A 22,954-nucleotide genomic window follows, 5' to 3' on the forward strand; every position below is an offset into this window, starting at 1 on the left:
TCTTTCTGCGCTTGCGCGAGAGCCGCCGGGAGCGGCGGCTGCTACGCGCGAGAAGCGGCTGCGCGTGCGCGGGCCCTAGGGCGCTCTGCGAGAGGCGCGGCGCCGGAGGTTCGGTTGTCGCCGCCCGTCCTGGCGAGGAGCAGCGGCGCCGGTGTCCCGGCGGGTAGGCAGGGGCCTGCAGGGATTGCAGGCGGGGTGGCGGGAGGTGCGCCCGAGCGCGGAGGCAGCGCCCTCGGAGCGTGGGCTGCCTCGGGTCTTTCGGCAAGGGGGAGGCCTCGGAAGGAGGCTGGTGGTGCCAGGCGCCTCAGGTGTGCTGCAGAGACTTCACCGGAGTGGTGGCGTGATGCATGCGGTTGATTGCTGCATAGTACGAGCTTTGGGAACCCAGCAGACCCACCTGCTGTTGCACTTAAGGGTTCTAGCGTTGCTTTTTATTTCTTGCGATTTGGAAGAACTCGTTTCCTATAAGTAGTCCTGAAAGGGATGATGCAGTTAGGTCTTTGTTGTTGAAATGTGGTGCAGGAAAGTGTCATGCAGAACAAGGTTGATAGCGTTTGAAGACACGGGGGTTGTTATTCGAGTGTTGTGATGGAATCCAATTCTGTGTAGAACCTGCACACTCGAATCAAGAGCCATGTGGTCAGCTGATGAAATCGCTGGGTTATGTTACCTGCATTACAGGACCAGACTTCCTAAGCAGGGGAAACCAGATCCAAACAGGGAATGGACTTCCCTGGCAGCTATTGTCAAAGTGGAATCTGCAGCCCAAAGAGAGGCTCTTGATAGTCCAGGAAACCTGCAGGGTAAGAATGAATTTTGGAGATAGGGGTGGGAGAGAAGGGAGGGGCAGAGAAGGCTCTTCATGCTTTCTTTATATTTACTTTTTTTAAGATGCCTTTAAAAAAACATACATCCTTTCCTATTCCATCGATCTCCACCCAAATTCTTTACTCTGTGTTTGTTGTGATTCACAGCTTCTGTCTGGAAAGAGGTGGTTTTAGTGAAATGCTGTTCTTCCCAGACTGTAAACAAGACAATGAAAGCCTTCATTTGGCCGTTCAATATGTGGTGAAAGTCTAGGCAGGGCCTGAATTCCTAATACAAACTCTTGAAAAAACATGTTTAATTTGATAGAATGCGGGAAGGGTTTGCTCTCCTGTAACAGGTTATTACATCCTGTGTTTGTGTTAGTTTGTCGTCATCTTCTTTTCCCTTAGTGGCACTTCAGTGTTGTTAGGCAGATTGTATCCCATATTTCTTATTTTTATGTGCCTAGGAATGCTATGGCAGTGTCTGCTGTGTGCTGTCTAGCATATCAAGCCTGTCTTAGCATTCCTCCTATGCGGTCCTAGACTTTTCCTAGCACTAATGCTTCTGTATTCAGTTCTCAATCTGTTTCCTTTCTGTAAGCTTGCATGATCTGCCTCTCTGTACATTCCCTTCTACTCAGTGTTCTGTGTGTTGTCTTACTAGAATGACTGTATGAGAGCAATGCTTCTGGCAACAGTTGGAGGTGATAGTTTTTTCAGTTAATGTTGTTTTTTTCAATTAATGTTGTTTCTCTTTCAGTAACTAAGGAAGTTGTTGCTATGGGAACTGGAACAAAATGTATTGGCCAAAACAAAATGCGAAAAACTGGTAAGTATGATATTAAAGTCAAGAGCAGACTACCTATGCTACCTTCTTTCTTGCTGGTGTCATAGAATCAATGAAGATGTCCAAGGTGTACTGCTTAGACTGGTTTTGGATTGAAGCCAGAAGTGTTAAGGCAACCTTCCTTCATCAATGAGAGAGGAGCTTAGGCAGCCACAATGGCTGCCAGGAAGGTTTGCTGCACTTGCTGCCTCAAAGGTGAATGAACTTTTTCTATTTGGAAATTTGTGGTTTAGACCCTGACTCTGCATACTCGAAGACTTCATAACAAAAAGCAAAACAAAACATAAGCCAAATAATTGTGCTTTGATTACCTGTTGCAGTGTAATTTTGTTGGGGTCTGATGCAAGAGGTTACCACTGCTGGTACTAAGCAGCAGGAAGGTACTAATAGGGTTTTTCTTTCTGACTGCATATTACTGCTGGATAGTTTTAAGTGTTGTACAGTAAATGTATGGGATACATACACAGCTTCTCACAACTACCATTTCTTACTGTGTATTGTAGGAGACTTTCCTTGCTCTCTGTGTCCGTTTTTTAAATTCATGCTGTATCTGTCTCCTCCGCTAGGGCAGGGAAGAAGCTGTAGTTATGATGAATGCTGAAAAGTGGCTAAGGGTGCAAAGTGTTCATGCATGTGAAGGTACAGGGCTTTCTACCCTCTTTAGACTTCAGAGGAGGACTAGACTGAGATATGAGAAAGGGTTTTGCCTGTATCTGGTTTAGGCTAATTCATGTTCTCTATAGTGTCCTTCATTTTGAAATTAATTAGTGGAGCAAAAGAGAAGAAACTAGATTTTGTATCTTAGACTTTTTTCATGTTTGTTGTGATTTGGCCATCTCAGAAGAGTTTTGATAAAGACATTTTTCTGACTGATTTAGGAAAATTATGATCAAACTGTTGTATCATTTACAATCTAGATATTAAGGGTCTAAGTAGAAAATTGACTAGGAAAAAGTAACACTAGTTTGTTTTGCCATTGTTTCTCTTCAGTGATCTCAAATTTAGAAAATACTCTCTTCTTACGATAACATTTTAAACTTGGTGGTAGGTCATGTTAATGGTTATCTCTTAGATCACTTCTAAACTTTTAAAGTTGTTCAGGAGGATTTCTGTCGCTTGGCCTTTTTTGCCTGAAATAAAAGATGATCTACAGCTCCTGTTCCTTTATGTGGCATAACAGGCAGATACTGTTCAGGAAAGCTGAAGATGAGGTGTGCATACTTAGTAAGTATCAGAATTATTTGCAGGAAAAATAGTTTAAATTGTAGGACATAGTTCAAAAAGAATCTTCAGCCAAAAGCTTAACAAGCATTTGAAATTTTCTGGTGGAATGTGTTTTGAGAATATCAGGATTTACCCTTGAAAACAAAAGTCAGGAAGATTTTGAAGGATGGTAATGTTTAATCAACTCAAATATCAGAAGAGTTAAAATTTGGTATTCAAAAAAGTCTCTGACTTGCTGCAGACTGAGTACTTTTATCCTTCATTTGTGTAGTCTGTTGACCTCCTTTTGTCATGATTGGAAATTTAAATATCTTGCAATAGTCTAAAATCAATGGAAACCATCCAATACTAATAAATATGGAGAACTGTCCTATGTTGAATTCCATTTGTTTTGTCTTTTTTTAGTAATGATTTAGTATTTGCATTTGGGTTTTGGTTTAGGAGACATTCTGAATGACAGCCATGCTGAAATTGTGGCCAAGAGGAGCTTCCAGAGGTGAGGCATGAATGAAGTTTTACTCAATGCTGTAACAGTGCCGCCTGAGGTTGTTGTGATAAAAATCGTTTTGACCTATTGCTGAAGTAGCCAAATTTTGTAGCTTCACATATGAGAATGTAGTGAAAGGCTGCATTACTTCTGTGTGGGCAACACACTTTTTCCTGTTGTCAGCAGGATTTTAGCCTAATATTTATACTTCTAGGTAGTGTTAAGGCCTTTTCACAGAAGCTTCTTCCTTGTTCTTCTGGAGCCTCTGTATGAAGAATTAGGATCTGATTCCATGTGACAACAATGCAGATCTGGTGACTGTTATTCAAGGATAGAATTTTTGCTCTTTCCCACATGCTAGTCCTCTTGTTTACATGGGATAAACTGGTTCAGGGAACTGAGCCAGGGGAACAGTAATTCTGCAGAAATGAGTACGTTTCTTGCAATTCCACGTCACTAAACTGAGTCTCGTTGAATAAGATGAATTGCAGAGTTGATAAAAACACAGTAGGAGGAGAGGACCTTATCTATACAGTTCGAGATGGTTAACGTTAACTCCACTGGACCCAATTCTTTGAGGTCTGTTATTAAAGTTCCAATGATGAGTTTACATTTATTATGTTGGATGCCAGCTCTCCGTAGAAGTGATTGGCTCCTGATAGACTCCCATCAGGAAAGAACAGACTCTAGAGGGCATTTAAGCTTTGTTTTTTTCTCATGCATCAAAAAGGAAGTCAATGTTTCATGAAAACTTTCTGCCTAACAGGTATCTTCTCCATCAGCTGTGGCTTGCAGCTTCCCATCAGCAATGCATTTTTAGTCCGGGAACTGAAACTGGGAAATGGAAACTCAAACCAAATATTATCTTTATTTTCTTCTCCAGCCATACCCCATGTGAGTATGCTGGAGTGAACCAAGTACATTGGTCCCACTTGTAGAGTCTTTTCTGCCCTGTGTCTTTCTTTTGTCTCTCTTTGGTCTGGATTGAGAGTGAGGCAGTAATTCATGTTTACCGATACATGCCCCAAGATGTATTTGACTCCACAGATAGATTTGGCATTTTATCTCACTGGATATGATTCAGGAGAACTCAGTAAGTCTGATGTACAGTTTATTATATAGTGGAATGTTTCACTTTAAACAGTAGCTATTATTTTTCTTCCAGAAAATAATATACTTGTCAGAGGTCCTGCCATATTGCCTAGTTGCTTTGCTTCAAGCGTTATCTCCTTGGATTAAAATTTTAATAAAAACTACTGGCATTTACCACCATCCCTAAAAACAACCAAACAAAAGATACCCCACACCCAGCCAACAACCACCCCCAACCTCATGAAGCAAACAAAGAAAAAAAAACCCCAAACGAACACCAAAAAACCCCCAAACCAACAAGCAAAGAAAAAACCCAAAACCAAGCAAAAAGAAAAACAAGGAAGAAGAGCCAACACTGACTCATACAAAACCCCCCAGCAAACCAAAACCACGCTCCTGAAAAACAGGAAAAAAAGCCCCATTCATGAATCATCACTAGCTCTCCAACAAAAAACTTCTTTGGGAATGTAATGAAACTTCTGTCATGGAAAACATTCTTTGTGTGTTTAAAAAAAACAGCACCACAAAGATGAAGATCTGTTGACAGAACGAAGGAATGCGGCCTCATGGTCTGCCAACATATCAGGCATCTTGATGTTACCATGCTCTCTCACTGGTGTGTTCTTCAACTGCTAGTCTGTTACGGAGCAAAGGAGTTTTAAGAACTCTCAAAATACGCCTCATCAGTACTTCAGAGCGAGTTAGTTGCTCATACTTTTTCATGATCTTGAGTGCATTGCTGAAATATGCAATATTATTTTTCTTCATTAGTGCATTTGAGAATAGAAATTAGATCTCCAAATTTATTAGTGAGAATAATTTCATTGCCTTTTTTTTTCTCACATTGTGAGAAATTTCTCACATAAATCAGCAGGCCTGTCAGGTTTGCTTAGCTTTGAACTGAGTTTCAGAATTTTGGTTCTGAGCTTGTTTCAGTGATGCAGATTAAAGTTTTCACCCTGACAGATTATTCTTTCATTAATCTTTCGAGATTCATATTGCTTGGTTAGATCAGGCTGGTTTTCCTGTGAGTCTTCAGCACTTCTTGTAGTCTGTCAAATGCCTTTGTTACCTTTTACTTTATAGGTTGTAAATTTTGCTTTCTTGGTTGTCGCTTACATAGAAAGCAGAACTTGAAATGAAGCATATATTGGCTCAAATTTTAGTGAGATTTGATTCACCTTGGCACAGGACAATGTTGTTTCAAAAATGTGTTCTCATAGTTAAGTTTTCCTGAGTGCAGATCTGTGAAAGCTACTAGTAGTTGTAATGTTACTGGTATGATGTGTTCCCATCACAAGATGGGTTTTTGGCCACTTTCATGCTATTTCTTTTGTTCCAGGTGGAGATGCTTCTATTTTTCCAATCAGTGAACCAGAGAACCAGCTTCCTAAGCCAATGACTGAAGGTCATGCAGCTGGACAATCAGCAGAATGTAGAAGTGACCGTAATCACTTATGTCCAGAAGATAAAAGAAAATCAGAGAAGATGGCAAGGGATTGTATAATCAAGAGAATGAAAACTGATGATGGTGGTTGTTTTTCCATAACCACTGAAGACCTGGCTGTTCGTCATGAATCTGTGAAACGAGAAGACAGCGCAAATCAGAAGAGCTGTGAATGTTCTGCAGAGATGCAGACAGCTAATAAGGAGAGTGGCTTAGTGAGACCAAAGGTAGTAGATGTTCATAGAACTGGAGCAAAATGTGTACCTGGAGAGCTGGATGATGCCCGAATACCTGGGCTGGGGTACCACTCTGTCGGCTTATTACGAGTGAAGCCAGGTCGAGGAGACAGAACGTGCTCTATGTCCTGCAGTGATAAACTGGCTCGCTGGAATGTGTTAGGGTGTCAAGGAGCTCTTCTGATGCATTTTCTGCAGTATCCAGTGTATCTGTCAGCAGTTATAGTGGGAAAGTGTCCATATAGCCAAGAAGCAATGCGGAGAGCAGTTATTGAAAGGTAAGTGCTCTCCTCAGATGGTGCGTATGGAGACAGGGAACCTTGGAAGGCAACACGTGTCATACAAATATTAGAACTTTAGCAAGCTTTCGATAATGCGTCTTGTAAAATCCTGATAGAGAATCTGGTAAAGTGTGAGCTGGATGAGCAGATGTGGATTGAAAACTATCTGAATGACTGGGCCGAGAAGGTAGTGATCATTAGGCTAAATGTAGTTAAAGGTGTAAGTAGCCACGTACCCCAGGGATCAATACTAGGTCCAAACTTACTTAATATCTTCATTAATCAGTCATCTGGATGATGGTGCAGACTGTGTGCCCAGACAGTTTGCTGAAGACTCAAGACTGAGGAGTGGCTGATCAACCAGTGCATTGTGCTGCCATCCACAGCAACCTCAGCAGGCTGGAGAAAAGTGGGAACTTCATGAAGTTCAGCAAGGGGAAGTAAAAACCTGCACCTGGGAAAGAAACAGTCCCATGCACCAATATATGCTGGGGCTGCCTGGTTGGAAAGCAGCTTCACAGAAAAGGCCTAGGGGTTCCTGCTAGACGTGAAGTTGAAAATGAGCCAGCAGTGTGCTCTAGCAACAAAGAAGGCTAATGGTGTCTCAGGCCACTTTAGGCAAAGTATCGCAGTGGGTCCAGGGAGATGATCCTACCCCTTCAGATGTGGTGAGACCACATTTGAAGGCTGTGTCTAGTTCTGGGCCTCAGTACAAGAGGGATGTGGACATACTGGAGAGAGGCCAGCAGAGGGCCTCGAAGATGCATAATGGATTTTTAGCATCTCTCATATGAGAAAAGCTGGGACTACTCAGCCTGGAGAAGAGAAGGCTTGTGAGCATCCTATCACTTTGTATACATACGTGAAGGGAGGTGGCAGGGAAAATGGACCCAGGCTGTTTGCAGTGGTGTTGGTGATAGGACAAAGGTAACGGGCACAAACTGAAGCATGGGAAGTTCCCTTGGAATGTCAGGAAGCACTTGTTTACTTTGAGGGTGATGGAGCACTGGCAGAGGTTGCCCTGAGAAGTTGTGGAGTCTCCTGTCTTTGAGGTACTCAGAAATTATCTGGACACTGTCCTGAGCAGTTGTCTGTAGGTTGCCCATCTGGAGAATGGTGGTTGGACTAGATGACCTACAAGAAGTCCCCTCCCACCTCAGCTGTTCTCTGATTTACTACAGTGCTTCAGGATACATAGTACGTGACAGATTTTACTGGTCAGCTGGAAGAAGACAGTTATGTTACACTGGAGAGGGAAAGCTTATATGTGTTTTCATGGTTGTAAAAATTTGTCTGCTTCTTTACTCTCAGTTACATCCAAGACCTGATCTTTTTCTTGCTGTGAGTACTAGAGCTCTCGTAACTGTCACCTCAGGGAAATCTGTATGAGAGATGAACTGAACTGCTTCAAAATGAGGAAGGTTATCTGTTGTGCAGTGGCCTTCTTTCTACTCAGATTCTTCAGTTGATGAAAACTATCCCGGCAACAAGGATAGGAAGTGAATATTTTTCTTACTTGGGGGGAGGCTAAATAAGTAAAGTAGAGCAGTAGAGAATGGTAAATGGATTTGGGCAGAGTGAAGGGAAAGGAGAGCAAGGAAAAAACCAGGGAGCCGAACCATTCTTTTAAGTGGTAGTTACTAGACCAGTTAATATGAAAGGCTTGACTTTATTTAGTAACTCCTCTTCTGTATAGCCCTTCATCCTTCTAGAATGATTATAAAAGTGGTCATAAGTCTGTTAATGGATAAACTCTAGTGACATACCCGGTAGAGCTTTCTGAATAATCCTTTCCTCATTCTGTGACACGTAACAAGAATTTGCCTAGCCTTGTTAGTCCTAGTGTAGTCAGGCACTTTTTCAGACTATTGAGTCTGACAGTATGAATCTCAGTAATAATTCCTGCTCTGTGTAAATATTGTAGTGATTAAACACATGCTGTTTTTTCCTTTTATGATCCTAATGTCATTCAGTATGCAACCATAATTTAAGGTAACAAAGATGAGATTATACATGGAACTCTAGGTGTACTTTGTGTGTTTTTAGGCATTGATTGTAAACCGTTAGCCTCATAAAACAATTCCCGATGTAATGCAGTTGACTATGTAAATACCTTATGATTTTTATTTTTCTTTGTGATTGCAGAAGGATATTGCAGATTTTGTCCTGAATTTGACTTAATTGATAATAGCTTTTAAATAGACCTTTTTAAAAGTCAATTTATATATTTTTTTTAGGGTGGACAAGGTCCTAATAAACTAATGTGACTTTGGGGTTTTATTTAATAAATATTTTTCTGAAGGGAAAAATGCCTCCAATACTCATTGTCTCACCTATATAATTCATTTTCGATTCAGTTTTAATGTAAAAGAAATGTATTTTAGATAATGAAGGGAAACGGTGCAAAATGGTCTTGTTTGGGAAGAGCATACTGAAAATTTCTGTGTTTCCTGTAGGTGTCAGCACATCTCATCTTTACCGGATGGTTTTCTCACTCAGGAGGTTGAGCTGCTGCAATCAGATCTTCAATTTGAACATAGCCGACAGGCAATTCAGGAAGTTCAAAGTAACAGCAAAACAAAACTTGTTCCTTGTAGTGCAGGTGAGTTAATTTGGGCTAGTTGCGTAACTGTGTGCAAAAGTCCAAATAGAAATGAGGTGGGTCTGGTTGTTTGGAATAGAACATCATTCCTTGCCAGTATGCTACTGGCAAAATACAAAAAGCAAGAAATTATTTTCAGGTCATGACTTATTATTAATAATATTTGTCTCAGCCTCTAGTTTCCAGTAGGAAGTTTTCAGGCTGAATAAACATTTGGTTGATGTGATTAAGAGTTTATAATTAAACACAGACAGAAAATAACCAGGGGAAACAAAAGTTGAGTACAAGAAGAAAACAAAAGACTTTTTGTTTCAGTTAGTTTTGCGTTCTCTTTGGTAATGAACAAAAGACTTGCCATGCTGAGTTATGTTTGTAATTGCTCCAAAAATCTGTGAATGAAGAAAGAATACAGAGTAGTGTAGTGTAAAAGTTGTATTGATAGATATTTTAGGCGTGGCAATTTTTTGCCATGATGATGATGAATGAATGCTTAAATCTCAATGTGATTTTGCAACATGGTCTCATTTGGGAAAAAGGAACTGCCACTCTATGTGCATGGCTAAGCAGTTTCTTTAACTTGGACATGCCTGCCTTCTGCTTCTGATCAGACTTTCTGTCTGAATCAGAACTGGAAGTTTTCTATTACAATACAGCTAACGATAGAATAGAATGGAAACAAAGGGTTCCTTAAAGAAATTCACATTCCTTAAATTGGAGTTATTTACAAGTGCCAGGAAGGAAAATACTTTCATTTTGTGAGATAGAAAACAAATTTCATCATTGAAAAGTAGTGCCAGTTGAGTTACCAAAAAAGGCCTGAAAGCAGCTGTGACTAAATTCAGTGTATGTCTTTCTTGCCGTACACTTCTCAAGTCATTCTGTTAAAGAAAGATGAATGATGCCTTAGCACACTTTTTTATGCCAGATGGTTTCTTTTCTTGAAGGAGTAAAAATCAGAATAAGCTCTAAATTTAGGACTGTTACACAGAGTATTGAAAGATGCTTGATAGGAACATTTCAGCTGTTAATTTAGGAAAGTATCTTTTCTGTTTAGTGCTTTGAAGTTTGAGATAATGATGAAAAACCGAAAGAATGGAAAATGTTTTAATTTTTAAGTAACTTTGTAGCTGCTTGTCAGAAACTAATATCCTCTAATCAAGTGATTTTTAGATTTTTCACATGTGGAGGATTTAATACCAGTCATATGTATCTAATGTTATTTCATGTTAGAGTGATACAGCATTGTACTTGAATCACTGTGTAAGTACAATTGGCAGCATACAGCTGAATTGTAATACAAGGATGAGTAACATAAACAGTCTTTGAGCATCTTGAGTAACAAGATGGTCTTAGGAGTGAATGCATGTGCAACTATTTTGCCTGTTAGGAACACAGAGAAGAGGGAGAATTTAGGAAATGGAAGCTGTCTCATGGTAGTAGAAGTTGAAGAATCTGCTGTTATGCTATGGAAGGACAGATTTGACATGTCAGTTTCTGTTGACATGCTGCTGATGCTTTGCTCATTACTTAGAAATTGTAAGGTATTGTATGTAGAGTTTCAGCATTTAGAAGTTTACAGTCTGAGAAGATTACAAAGTTCTCAGACTTGGGGTAGAGTTTAAGGCTGTTGGCACTTGCTATCTCTTTCAACAAATTATTTTTGTATGACTGCTACCTAATAATGTTTTTTCAAGTAAAGTCTACCACTATTTGGTGTATGTCAGTTATCAAACATGAAACTACTTAGAGTACACAATAAAATAGCAGCAGACGATAAATTAAGAAAAGCAAAGTGACTGGTGCAAGTAGTTTAGGGCAGTATTTCACAGCCCGATGTGAAAATAAGCCATCTAACTCGGAAATTTCTTCATGCGTTGTCTGGACTGGATGCACAAAAGACAGTAGAATTCCCCACAGAAATGGAGAATTACAAAGCTGAAGGCCAATTATTTAGAGGCATGAATTATTAAATGATCTAACTAAGATGAAAGCTCTGTGTGTGTGTTTTTGTTTTTTTAAAGTAAACATTCTGTGACATACTGGAATTCTGGCCCTGGAAAACCATGGTCCTCTTTCTAGTTTGAATTATTTTGGGAAGCAACACATGAACAAATAGAATGAAAGGAACTGTTAGGTTCTGCTTTTGTGACAAGAGCGTCTCCCTTGTTCATAACAATGTCTTCCACAGCTATCAGTTGGAGTGCAGTCCCTGAACAACCTCTGGATGTCACCTCAGACGGCTTCCGCCAGGGAACAACAAAGAAGGGGATTGGGAGCCATCAGAGCAGGTGTGAGAGTGTTGTAATGTCTAGACGTGTTTCATTTGTTAGCTTACGTGCCTTTGTCAGCTCATGTGATGTTGTCAGAGCAGGAGGAAATCTAGAGAGTGGTGAAGAAGGAGGAAGGTAGAGAGTTGGGGAAGAGTCACTGTGTAAGGGAGAAAGGGCAGTTGGAATAATGGAAGTTAGATGAGAATTAACAAGTTTATCCTATTTCTTTATCCCTGTTGAGAACATTGTAGATAATGGTGGTGAGGAACTGTGATCAGTTTTTTATTAAAAAGGATGTTTACTGTTGAAGGAAACAGAATTTTTGCTTTCTGGTTTTGACTGTGAAGGAAATGTGTGCATTGCATTTTCTCTTTCTAGAGATTTCTTTTACTTGAATAGTCAAGCCAGCTATCCTCCATTTAATGTCCATCCTTTTAATGATGTATGATTATTAAAAGTGTAGCTTTGAAACATGACTTTCTGCCTTAAAGTTTGAAAAGGTGTTGAAATGATGGCAGCACACTCCTAACATGAACATGTCACCTTTCCAGCTGTCATCTTGGCACTCGGTTCAGCCAGCTTGTCACTTGGCTCTTTAAGAAATCCTCTATCAACAATCATAGTTTAAAGAAATAGTTACTTACTTTTCTTGAGGTTGAGAGAAATTACTTATAAGCAACTGCAGACAAATTTCTCCATCTCTATGTTATCTTCATTTTGGGTGAGGTGCCAAAATTATCATTGTTCTGTAGAAATTCAGCTGAAGGATTGGTGTTCGTGTTTTAGCTGTTGGCTGATTATACTACCAAATTATCAATTGTTCATGTTTCCCAGACTTTTTGGAAGGATGATGACAATCCTGACAAGCATAGCAAATACAGCTCAGATAATTCTTTTGGAGAATTTATTAATTTGCCTGCAAGTTGCACATTCTGAGCTTTTTGAAGTTAGGCCTGATTTGACTGAAGTTTATCCTGGTATATCCTAGTATTTCCAAATTTTCAGTGGAAAGAAGAGGACCAGGAACTTTGTGGTTTGTGACCTGTATTGGTGTCTGCGGTATTGCTAACATAGGTGACCTGGGTGACTTAGTGCATCTTTTAAGACAGGCTCCATGTGCTCTGTAGAATATTTATTTTCAATATGCGATATGTAAGCATTCCAGAAGACATGTGAAAGATCAAACAAACCAGCTAACCCTTTTTCTCAGTAGGATTAAATTTGTAACACAGCATTCGTGCATCAGCTCTAAAACTTGAGAGCCATCTCCTAGCTGGCAATTAGCACAAAAGCGTAAGAACTCAATTATTGTTGAAAGATCCTCTTCTCAACGTGTGTTTGAAGTTCACTAAAACTTTCAAAAGTTACTAGAGTCTACAAGACTGTGTGATTACAAACATCTCATTTCCTTAGGAAATCAGAATTAAAACCAACGTCAATGCACAAGTGAACTATTTATGCTTTTGAGGTAAACAGTCACAAAAGGAACTTCTATAACGAATATAAGGAATTTACAGCCTTATTGGGACTGGTGGTGATTAATAATAAACAGGACTTGTATTTCAACATTCTTTTTCCTCTCAAGGAATCTCAGGGTGATTGCTGGGAAGTGTTCTTTGAAGTTTTTTTCCCCCTTTCAATATAGATAACATCCCCCTTTCAATGCTAGATAACATTAAATACAAGGATGGTAAGGCTGACTGACTAACAGGAATTTGTAGGTAAATGTCTGGTATGTGCTTTTGTTAATGCTTAATTAACTAAAGCACCAAAAACTACAAGATGAAACTTTGACAGATTAAATTGAATATTAAATTTTAGAGCATCTTTGCACGCTCTCATCACCAGTGGGGTTCAGCAGGGCTCTGTTTTAAGGCCAGTGCTTTTCAGCCTCCTAATAAATGACTTGGATGCAGGACTCAAAGGTACACTAAGTTTGCCAGGGACACTAAATTGGAAGAAGCTGTTGACTCCCTTGAAAGAAGACAGGCCCTGCAGAAAGACCTTGACAAATAAAATGGTTGGGCAATCACCAACCATATGAAGTTTAACAAAGACAAATGCCAGTTTCTGCACATGGCACAGAGTGACATGCATGTATGGACAGATTGGGGAGTGAGAGGCTGGAATGCGGGGCCATGGAAGGGGACCTAGGGGTCCTGGTTAATGGCAAGTTGAATATGAGTCCGCAGTGTCCTGGCAGCCAGGAGGGCCACTCTCATCCTGGGGGGCATCAGGCTCAGCACGGGTGGCTGAGTGAAGGAGGGAACTGTCCTGCTCTGCGCTGCTCTGATGCAGCCTTACCTCCTGTAGGCAGTGTTAGGCACAGGAATATAAGAAGATAAAGCTCTAAGCGTCCAAAGTGGGGGGGCCATGAAGGGTGTGGAGGGGAAGCCCTACAAGAGTAGCTGAGGTCACTTGATTTGTTCAGCCTGGAGAAGGGCAAACTGAGGTCCGGCCTCACAGCAGGCTACAGCTTCCTTGTGGGGTGACACAGAGGTGCAGGCGCTGTTCTCTGCTCTCTGGTGACCGGTGGCAGGGCCTGAGGAATGGCTGGAGCTCTGTCAGGGGAGGTTTAGGCTGAATATTAGGTAAAGGTTCTTCACCCAGAGGTGGTCGGGTGCTGGAACAGGCTCCCCAGGGCAGTGGTCACAGTGGTCCGAGTTCAAGGAGCATTTGGACAATGCTCTCAGGCACATGCTGGGATTATTGGGGTTTTCCTGAGCCAGGAGTTGGACTCGATGATCCTTGTGGAGATTCTATGATACTACCCAATTTTTGATGTTCTTAAAACACATGCTAGCAACATAGGAGGATTTTTTTTTTTAATTGATTTTGTTTCAGTGTTTGTGGAGAATCAGCTTGCATTTGTTGGAGAACTGAATCTGTCATTGTTAAGACAAGTACGCAAAGATAATTAAATAGAGGAAACAGCTGGGCCATTCAAAACAAAACTACACTTAATAAACAGTGATTGGATTCTGGTTGCCATCTCTTTGGGGAAGTAGAAGGGCTCAAAGCTGACGGATGTATATAGTATCTTCTAAAGATCTTTAAAACTTTGTCTCACTTTATTTTTTGATGAGCCTCTTTGTATTTAACTGCCCTGCAGCTGTTGCTGAATGTGTCCTCATCGCCATTGTGAAAATATCAGCATTGTTCCAGATACTTCTGCTCCTCCTTTTATTTGTTTTGAATAATACAAAATTTAACAGTTTGTAAAAAGGTGCGCTTGTTTGATCTGTTCTGGGGCTAGTCCCTCTGGTTAAACCTTAGTGCAGCTCTGAACTGATGACAGTGCAGTTTCATGCAGATAACAGTGTGATATTAAAGTGTTCGTTCTGCAAACTGGTGAGTGCTGGCTGGGAGAATGGAGCAATGCAGCTTTTTGTCAATATAGCATTTAAAACTAAGGGAAAAGGCATACGGGCAGCTTGGATGGGGTAGAAAAAGTTAAATGATAGAGAAGTTTTTACATTCACTGAGAAGTGAACATAATGCTTTCTATCAAAAGTGTTTAGCTGGGATGTTCTGCTGTAAGGTGGAGTGAATTTATGATTTTTTTTTTCCATCAGAATTCCTAATTTTTAACATTTTTTTATATCAGATCCAAAATCTGTAAAGTGGAACTCTTCCATAAATTCCAAAAGCTGGTGACAAGTATTTCACAAGAGGATCTACCAGACACTCTACGGTAAAGACATTATCATTGCCTTTAGAAGAAGGAATTTATCTTAATGAAAGTGAAGAGTACTGTAATGATACAGTATCTGCTCATGAATCTCATTTTAGATAAGTCCATTGTTAAAGTTTGATACTTGAAAAATGTGGAAAGAGACGCAAGATGAGGAAGTGGTATTTGTTTTTGAAAACATGAGCTATTGGATCAGCTGCCTGCAGCTCTCTACCCTTGGATGTATTAAAATCCTACATCCCAAAATTACCATGGAGTTACTGATATCTAGTTGGTGTTCAGTAATTCTGTCAAATTCCACTTCTTTGATTCACAAGAAGGAAAAGTTTGAGTAAAAAAACCCACTTTTTTCTTTTTTTCTTTTTTTTTTTTTTTAAGTTTAGGTTAAAATCAGTTTTCAGCTTAGCATATGGTGGAGTAAGAGAGAGATAGTGCTCTTTCTGCATTTTTCTCTCATATGGTTGGTAAGGATAGATAGGGCTCTTTCTGCAGTGCATATGTTGCATAAACAGAGACCTTCTGTGAAGAAAATAAAGCAGCTTTTGTCTGAAGACACCATAATTGGAATTTTCCTTTACATTATTAAGAACAAATTTGGTTTATCAGTCTGGAGTTAATTACTTCCAGTAATCATCCAGTATCGCATAGCATTAGGTGCATTATATATTTGGTGGTGTACTATAAAGCAAAGCATAGTTTCACATGTACAGAAACTTAGTTCTCTTTGTTTTAGAGACTCTGGGAGATGTAGAGGGTTCCAAATCCATTGCCACGGAAGGTTTATTTTATTTTAGACTTACTTCCAGATATAATTTCATCAGCTTTAGGATGCAGTTATCCCAACTCTTGAGCCAGTTTAACTGCTTGTAGCTGCTGATGAGGTGGTCCCACAGCAGTTCAATGCTGCTACTGGCTGTTGATTCCTGTTTACTCCCTTGTATCAGTAGCACTTCTCCAATCTCATGATGAACCAGTTCGAGTAGGTACTGTGGCTGAAAACAATTTCCTTGTCTTCTGTGTTTTCTCTCGGACTAACGAGAACTTAATGGAAATCTGAAACAGATAAAACCCATTCCAAGGAAATAGGAGGCATATGTGACTGAAAGTAGGGGAGATAGGCCATTTCAGCCCTTCATGGTACTAAGATAGCAGGTGCAACAAACTTAGCCAAAGTGCACCCTGGCTCTTTAATTAATGGATCTTGCTTGCTTTTGAGTTCTGTTGAATTAAAGATTGCAGTTACCTTCTGTGTCTATGGAAGTGTCTTGTAACTGTTTCAAAGTTTCAGTGTCAATATGGACCATGCTATTGCTGAGATGCTTTCAACTGATTCTATAAGTAGAGATACTTTGTCCTTAAATCAGTTTGAAATAGAAAATTTTTAGCCTCTTTTGGGTGGGAGTTCCTCCTCACTTGTTTAGCCGTCATAATTTCCTCAACGGACTGTGAACTTGTGCATTGTTGGGTAGGTGACTCATTATGCTGATCACATGCTGCTTACATAAAGTCACTTCACCTCAGGGCTTTTCTAGACCACTGGCCTTGTTTCCTTTGACTTTTTTGTCCTCTACTGTTTGTCTGTCTGGGCTTCTCCTGACAAAGTCCAGCTGATTCACAGATGTGACATTCTTTTCACTGCACAAACTCTTAATTATACAGAGGAGGCGCTAGCTCACCAGTCAGCTTGTGCAGCTGGTTGCCTTGGAAGTCTTTTGTTTTTCTTCCTCTTCTCTTGAAAAGCAAAATTAAAAAATGTCTTCGTGTTGCTGTTTCCTTCATCTTCCCTTTTTTTCCCTACATGATATTCTGATGTTTTGATTTTTCTTTTCCCCTTAGAGTGTGAGTGAACTTCAGATAAGAAATCCTACACTCTCAAATTCTTTCTTTAAACTTCTGTGTATTTAACTGTTACCAGTTTTGTATTTTCTTCGCATTCAAATTTATCTTGTTATCTCGTCCCACAAATGGTTGGCTCTAAAGCTGTGCTATCACGCAGTTTCCTTTTTCCACTTTGACCCTAAGTTCCTTCCCTGACTCTTCTAGTCCACTTCTCTTGCCTTCCATTTTTTCTGATCCATCAAGGAATGCTCATTCTGTAATACTTTCAGATTTGCTGAATAGCTTGTTTTGTAGTTGTAGGGTACATTAGGACAAGGGTTGTTCTTCATGTAATGCTGCCTTCATTTACTGTTGTCCACTGTCAGACTTGGAAACTGGGAATTTAAAGCTTGACATGGAACTGATTATATTCTGATGTTATTTTGGTTTGGTTTTTTGTGTTTGGTTTTTTTTAATTTTTTTTTTGTTTGTTTGTTTTGCTGCTTTGGTTTGGTTTTGCTTAGGGTTTTTTTTTTGGTTGGTTTTGGTTTGGGGGGTTTTTTTTTGTTTTTTTTTTTTTTGGTGTGTGTGTATCTAAATCTGCTTGTCCTGCTTTTTGTGACTTTCTTACTCATTCTTGACACAGAGAATCTGTGTGGGTACTGTTGAATTGGAACAGTGGACAGCCTACTGGGGCCAGAACTTTGCTGGCTCTTCTAAAAGGCAAATTTAGTTATTTGTAGTAGTATAGCTTATCTAAGATGTTAAGCATGACATTCATCAATTTGGGTTTTTTCAGGATTTAGTTTATTTGCTTTCAGATGAGACTGAGAAGGTGGTGGTGTTAGGCTGGTATGAACTACTTCACCAAGAACCAGATAGTACTGTACAATGCTGTCCCATCTTCTTTCTTCCTTTGCAATAATTCTTACAATCTGTCTTCTGTGCCTTACTTAAATTCTCACTCCTCTCAATAGGCAGACTAATGTTGTTTTTTGATTACCTGTTACTGTCACCTATCATATACCTAATTTTCTTCTGTTGATTCCCTCTCACATTATCATCACATTATCATTTTGAAATTACTGGTCCATCTTTTTTTTTTTTTCTTTTCATGTTTTCTATGCTCACTGTCAAGGGAATGGTGACACACCATTGGACAGTCTTGTGCTATTGCTAATCTGAATTGTTACATAAAATCCTCTGCAATATTGTTTGCAGATCACTTGATGGTAATGTGGCAAAGGAGATTATTGCATTACTGTGGGTTTTTTTTTCCCCTGCTGTTAGGAAAAAAAAACATGCCTTAGTGACCACCTGGGGAAGTGAAAACCTTCTCTTGTCATACATTGGCATCCACCATAGAGAGTCTCCAGGCACTGCTGTTTGAACAAGGTGTGGCTGGCTGTGTGGCCCTTTGTTTGAATCTAAGGGAGAGTTTGTAAAATAAACCTGCCCTGACTTTCTTGCTGGCCTTGTTAAATTAATGACTAATCCTCTTTTCTCTTAAATTGTTGTCAGGAGCCATCACAATTAAGATTGTACTATTATTCTTCCTTCCTGCTCAGTTCACAATATGGAGGATTCCAGTTCCAGATCCAGTACAGATTATGGGGTTCCGTTACCATTCCACTGGCCAGGTGGGGGAGAGTTCTAGTGGGGCCCTTACGTGGGACTTTTGAGAGCATCTCACAGGTTAGTTTCACAGAGTATGAATAATGTGAAAGAGGTGGAGAAAGCAAAACGGATTGGCTGTGGTAAGAGTGCAGGGCAGGTTTTTTAAGAGAGAATACATTTCCTGGCATCGACAGGTTGTCCACTCTTGCACCTTTCTGAACACAAGGTTTAAAGGATAGATATATGGCTTGCTTTGCATGTCACAGTATTTTAGAAATAAATTCATGGCAGAATGCTGAGTGCCTCAAACCCAGCTTCTGATGATCTGCTGTTATAGTAGAGCTGTGGGGTTTTTTTGGGCGTGATCATAATTGCCTTTGAGCTTGAAAGCCTGTTTTAGAGGTTAGTGCAGTAGTTCTCAGACCTCACAGATTAGGATTCCTGCAGTAGTTTGGCTCTTTCTCTTTCTTGGTGAGGTCATGTTACCTATGATCTTCCCTTCATATTGGGTTTAATGTATAAACATTGCCTATCCCATGCGGCTGACAGATGTTTTGGCAAAGGAAGATGAAAGAGGTTGGGAACGGAATGCAAGGAAAGGAAAAAAAAATCTTGATGAAATTGTCTTACAGGCACTTGTGTTCGGATACTCTAGACCTGAATTTCCCTGTTTTTAAAATCATTGGTGTAATGTACTCAGCAGTGACCAATTGTTCTGCTGAGATTGTGGGGCATAGTTGCTATTTGAGGAAGGGGAATGACACCAAAATTGACGTGTCTCTTTTGCTTTAGGGAAAGAAAAGAGAGTGTTTTCTCCTTTGTCTCATTCTTCCCTGTTAGTTTTTTGTTGGAAAAGAAAAACTGTCTAGTTCATTCTGTCCTTTTCCAGCCTGTTTTCTAGCATGCTAAAGCTACTTTCACCCAATTCAAAGCACCCTAGCTACCTTTTCAGCTTTGCTTCAGTGGTTTTTGCTGTCATGGAAGTTTTCTGTGGTCACACAGTCAAACACAAACGTTTCTAGTGCTAGAAGAGTTGTTTTGGTTCCTTTTGCAAGATTGATGACGATGTCTAGCTTTAAAGCCTGGGCGTCTCCAGTCTCCCTAGAAGAGAATTTCACTAAGTAGTATGGAAGAGTTCATAGGAGATCGTCAGGTCCTTAGATGTTTGATTTCTTTTTTCATTCTGTGACCTCATATTCAATAGGATCATAGAATTGTTTTCATTTTTGTGCATTTTCTGTCAGGATGAAGACACTAAAAACCTACTGGGACTACAAGGAAGCTGCGTTAAATTATCAAGAAGCCTGGAGAGTGCTACGTAGCCAAGCTCTGCTGGGTTGGGTCAAGAATGCCAAGGAATACCTGCACTTCACATGAGAATCCATGTGACTATTTGAATCCAGGAATAAGCTCTGGTCCACAGCAGATACCTCTGTAGTTCAAGGGCCAGAAAAAGACACCCTCTAGTTTATGTGCTGTAAAGAGACAGGAGTGAAAAGGAAAGCCATTTAGAGAATACATTTATTTTTACTGAGTTGAAGCCCCCTTTTCATTGAAATATAGAAAAGGGTCATTGCTAACTTTAAATTCTGAGCTGCATGAAATAATATGCCTCCAAAAGAAAGGAAGCAGTGCTGCGCTATCCTGGTATCTGAAGGTATGGCCTACCAGCCATAGTCATTGCAGTGAAAGAAATGTCAACTGAAATTCAAGCATTATTATGGAAAATTTTAGTGCCACATTTTTCTTCCACTTCTCATAATGTTGTGGCTGTTTTTCTGTTGTTGGGACAACCCTCATGTATAATAAGTAATACTTTCATAATTCTGAGCTCTTCTTGTCTGGTGCATGGAAGAATTTTCTATGTCCCTCAGCCCCATTGCTTCTAACTGGAAAAACTAGTTCTGTTGAAGTGTCTCTTTTTTTGGGAATCCTTCATATATGCTGCTATTTACTAAACATAGCCACAGGTATTGCCACAGCAGAAGCAAAAGCACTGGGAAGGAGTCTGTTTCAAGTAATACTACTTATGATATTCTGTGCATCTCAATTTCAGGACTTTGCCAGATAACATTTCAACTGCTTTGCTTCTGTAGGCAGGAATGAAAACTCCTGAATGACTTGGTTCAAATTGGCCAGTCCTGTGTAATTACAGGCAAACATTTACCTGCTTTTCAGTGTTTCAAGCAACGTCCACCTCCATGCTCCCTTGTGTTAAATGGTCAATTAAAAGCAGAAATGCTTCAGCCATTTATGTCACTGGTCCTTGTGTTCATTTATAGCCTGGCAAAAGTGGAGATGCTTTGGGGAGTATTGAAAGTAGTCTCTGGCATGTTCCTTCTATTCTCTCTTGCCATTATGCTTTATTACCAACTAACATCTGCATGACAAGACAGTCAACACTGTGAGCAGCTGTGGGGGAAGCAGTGTGTAATCCTCCTTAAACCTTCTGTCCCAGCTATTGCCTTTTGTGAGCAATTTCAGGACTGTGTAACTGCTCCCGAGCACATTCCCCTTTTGTATTTTTCTCTTGTAAATCACAATTCATAAAATATTTGGACAAGGCAATGTCAGGATGAAAGAAGTGGATAATTTAGAATTTAAAACCTCCTTAGTGATTTGAATCTTTTTTGTTCTTTGGTGGTCTGTAGTTTTGGATTTGAAAAATGGGCACAGCAGTTCTCCAAACAGCCTTTGTTGTCAACTTACTGAGCTACATATGGGACCAAACAGTACACATAACATTACAGTATGAGAAGTGATAGCAGCAAATCCTTGTTACTTCACACTCAGGTTGACTTGTCAAGTAGGAATAGTTCTCTTGTTGAAGAAGTAACAGCTTGAATTCTGTGTGTATAGGCCGGTTCTCTCAAATCCAGCACTAACATGCAGAAATACCAGTTGTACTGGTGTGGGGGAAGTAATTTTATGTGTTTGTAGAGGGCAAGGGATTATGGAGATTAGGGACTTGCAGTAGTCATCAGAGGATAAAAAATGGCCAGATGCCATTGCACATGGGTTACAGGGTGAACTGCTGAAAATAAATGGTAGCTGTTCCTGTAATCGAGCACGTAGTACTCCAAGGACAGGGTTCTACAGTGTACCTAAAGAGCTATCAGTAGATTTCAGGTTCCTGAAATTTGCCTTTGTTCTTCGCTGAAATCTTGCAGAAACGATTAACTTACCATACCTAGTTTCGCATAGTTAATCAACAATGTCTGCAGTGAACCTGCTGACCAGACTGGAATGTTCCCATTTCCTATTCAGCTGCAATATTAAAATGGGTTACATAAGACTAGTTCTGTAGTCATGCATCAGTTTTCACATAAGCAGTTATACGGTTTAAATTCTTTTAACTCTTTTCTACAATTTGAGCCTGGCTGTTTGGATTGTTCCTGGTAAGATTTTTTTGTAAATTTCTAAAGTAGTTGTGAACTGTAGACTGTTGCTGTTTACCTGTCAGATTTAAAAGTAGATTTTGAGGTGCTGAACACTGATGCTAACCTCACTTCTTGGATGGAGCTGAGGACATATTTAAGCCTAGAGCAAGTCAGTGAATATGCAAAGAGAAGGAAGGTGCTGAAACAGAACAGCATTTAAAAGGCTGAGGGGCTAAGCCTGTGGGATCTCATCCTCAACTGGATGGCATTTCTGTGATGGAAAATCAGTATTTAAATGCTGCATTTGTTTCATTTGAAAATGTCAGGAAACGCTGTTGGCAGTACCATGAAACTGCTCTAAAAATCAGAATGGAAAAATGCAGAGATAGGAAAGAACAGTCTCTGCTTTTGTAATTGGTAACAAACTAAACTTGGATCACTGTCAGCAGGTCTTTGGAAGAATTGCTCCTGGAAAGGAACAGTTGACATGTTCCAAGCCTGTATCATTCCTTTGCGCTGGGATAGCTGATACCCCGAAAAACAAAGATAGGCAAGGCACGGGGAGGACAGCAGAATGCAGAGACTCTGCCACAGGAGAGCAGAGTTGGCAGGGAGAGAAGCAGCAGGAATGAAGTGCCCACAGTGCATAGTTAATGAGGACGAGCAAACAAGTGGGAGTGGGAGCGGCAGAGCACATTAGGGCAGCAAGATTCCCACCATATGTGTAAAATGAGCACATCTGTATTACCCAGATAGGGCCTTGCCTGTCCCAAACTTGTTTGGGGACCAGTGGCTGTTAATTGCCAGGACAAAGAAACTGTAATCATTGAGTACAATGTCTTTAACAGCATCACTGTTAGAGGTGTTATTCTGTTTTCAGTCCTAGTAAGAAGGCAGGACAGACTCCCTGCATATCTTTAAGGAAGTCTAAACCGGAGCATAGAAACAAGTGGTTTTCTCCAAGGGTGGGAGTAATCATGTTTGACCTTGAGGCTGCAGTTCCACAAGACCAGATGTTAGCATCCCACTGTCTTTGGAAAAGCAAGGTTTTGATCTTCACCGTGTACTTCCACTGCTCACCTTAACACAGGCTGGAAGGCTTACTGATCTCAGTACATTGCGAGTAAACTGAAAAATATTTAAGATACTG

At 40.1% G+C, this 22,954-nt stretch overlaps 1 protein-coding gene across 5 annotated transcripts; it reads left to right on the plus strand.

Annotated features, from left to right (window-relative positions):
• The first annotated feature begins 84 nt into the window (after positions 1-84).
• Positions 85-20,678, plus strand: ADAT1 (adenosine deaminase tRNA specific 1). Of its 5 annotated transcripts, none has more exons than XM_036390604.2 (11): positions 85-163; positions 610-803; positions 1,570-1,638; positions 3,322-3,376; positions 4,134-4,261; positions 5,802-6,420; positions 8,880-9,025; positions 11,214-11,313; positions 14,903-14,989; positions 18,376-18,502; positions 19,669-20,678. In XM_036390604.2, exons 2-11 carry the CDS (start codon positions 635-637, stop codon positions 19,744-19,746), a joined length of 1,578 nt encoding a protein of 525 aa, XP_036246497.1. In that variant the 5' UTR covers positions 85-163; positions 610-634; the 3' UTR covers positions 19,747-20,678. The 5 variants fall into 5 exon arrangements, with proteins under 5 accessions (XP_036246497.1, XP_036246502.1, XP_036246498.1 ...); XM_036390609.2 differs by having other exon boundaries at positions 682-803; XM_036390605.2 differs by lacking the exon at positions 18,376-18,502.
• Positions 20,679-22,954: the final 2,276 nt, after the last annotated feature.

The sequence above is a fragment of the Molothrus ater genome, chromosome 12 (assembly GCF_012460135.2).
Source record: "Molothrus ater isolate BHLD 08-10-18 breed brown headed cowbird chromosome 12, BPBGC_Mater_1.1, whole genome shotgun sequence".
In the NCBI taxonomy this organism is placed as follows: domain Eukaryota; kingdom Metazoa; phylum Chordata; class Aves; order Passeriformes; family Icteridae; genus Molothrus; species Molothrus ater.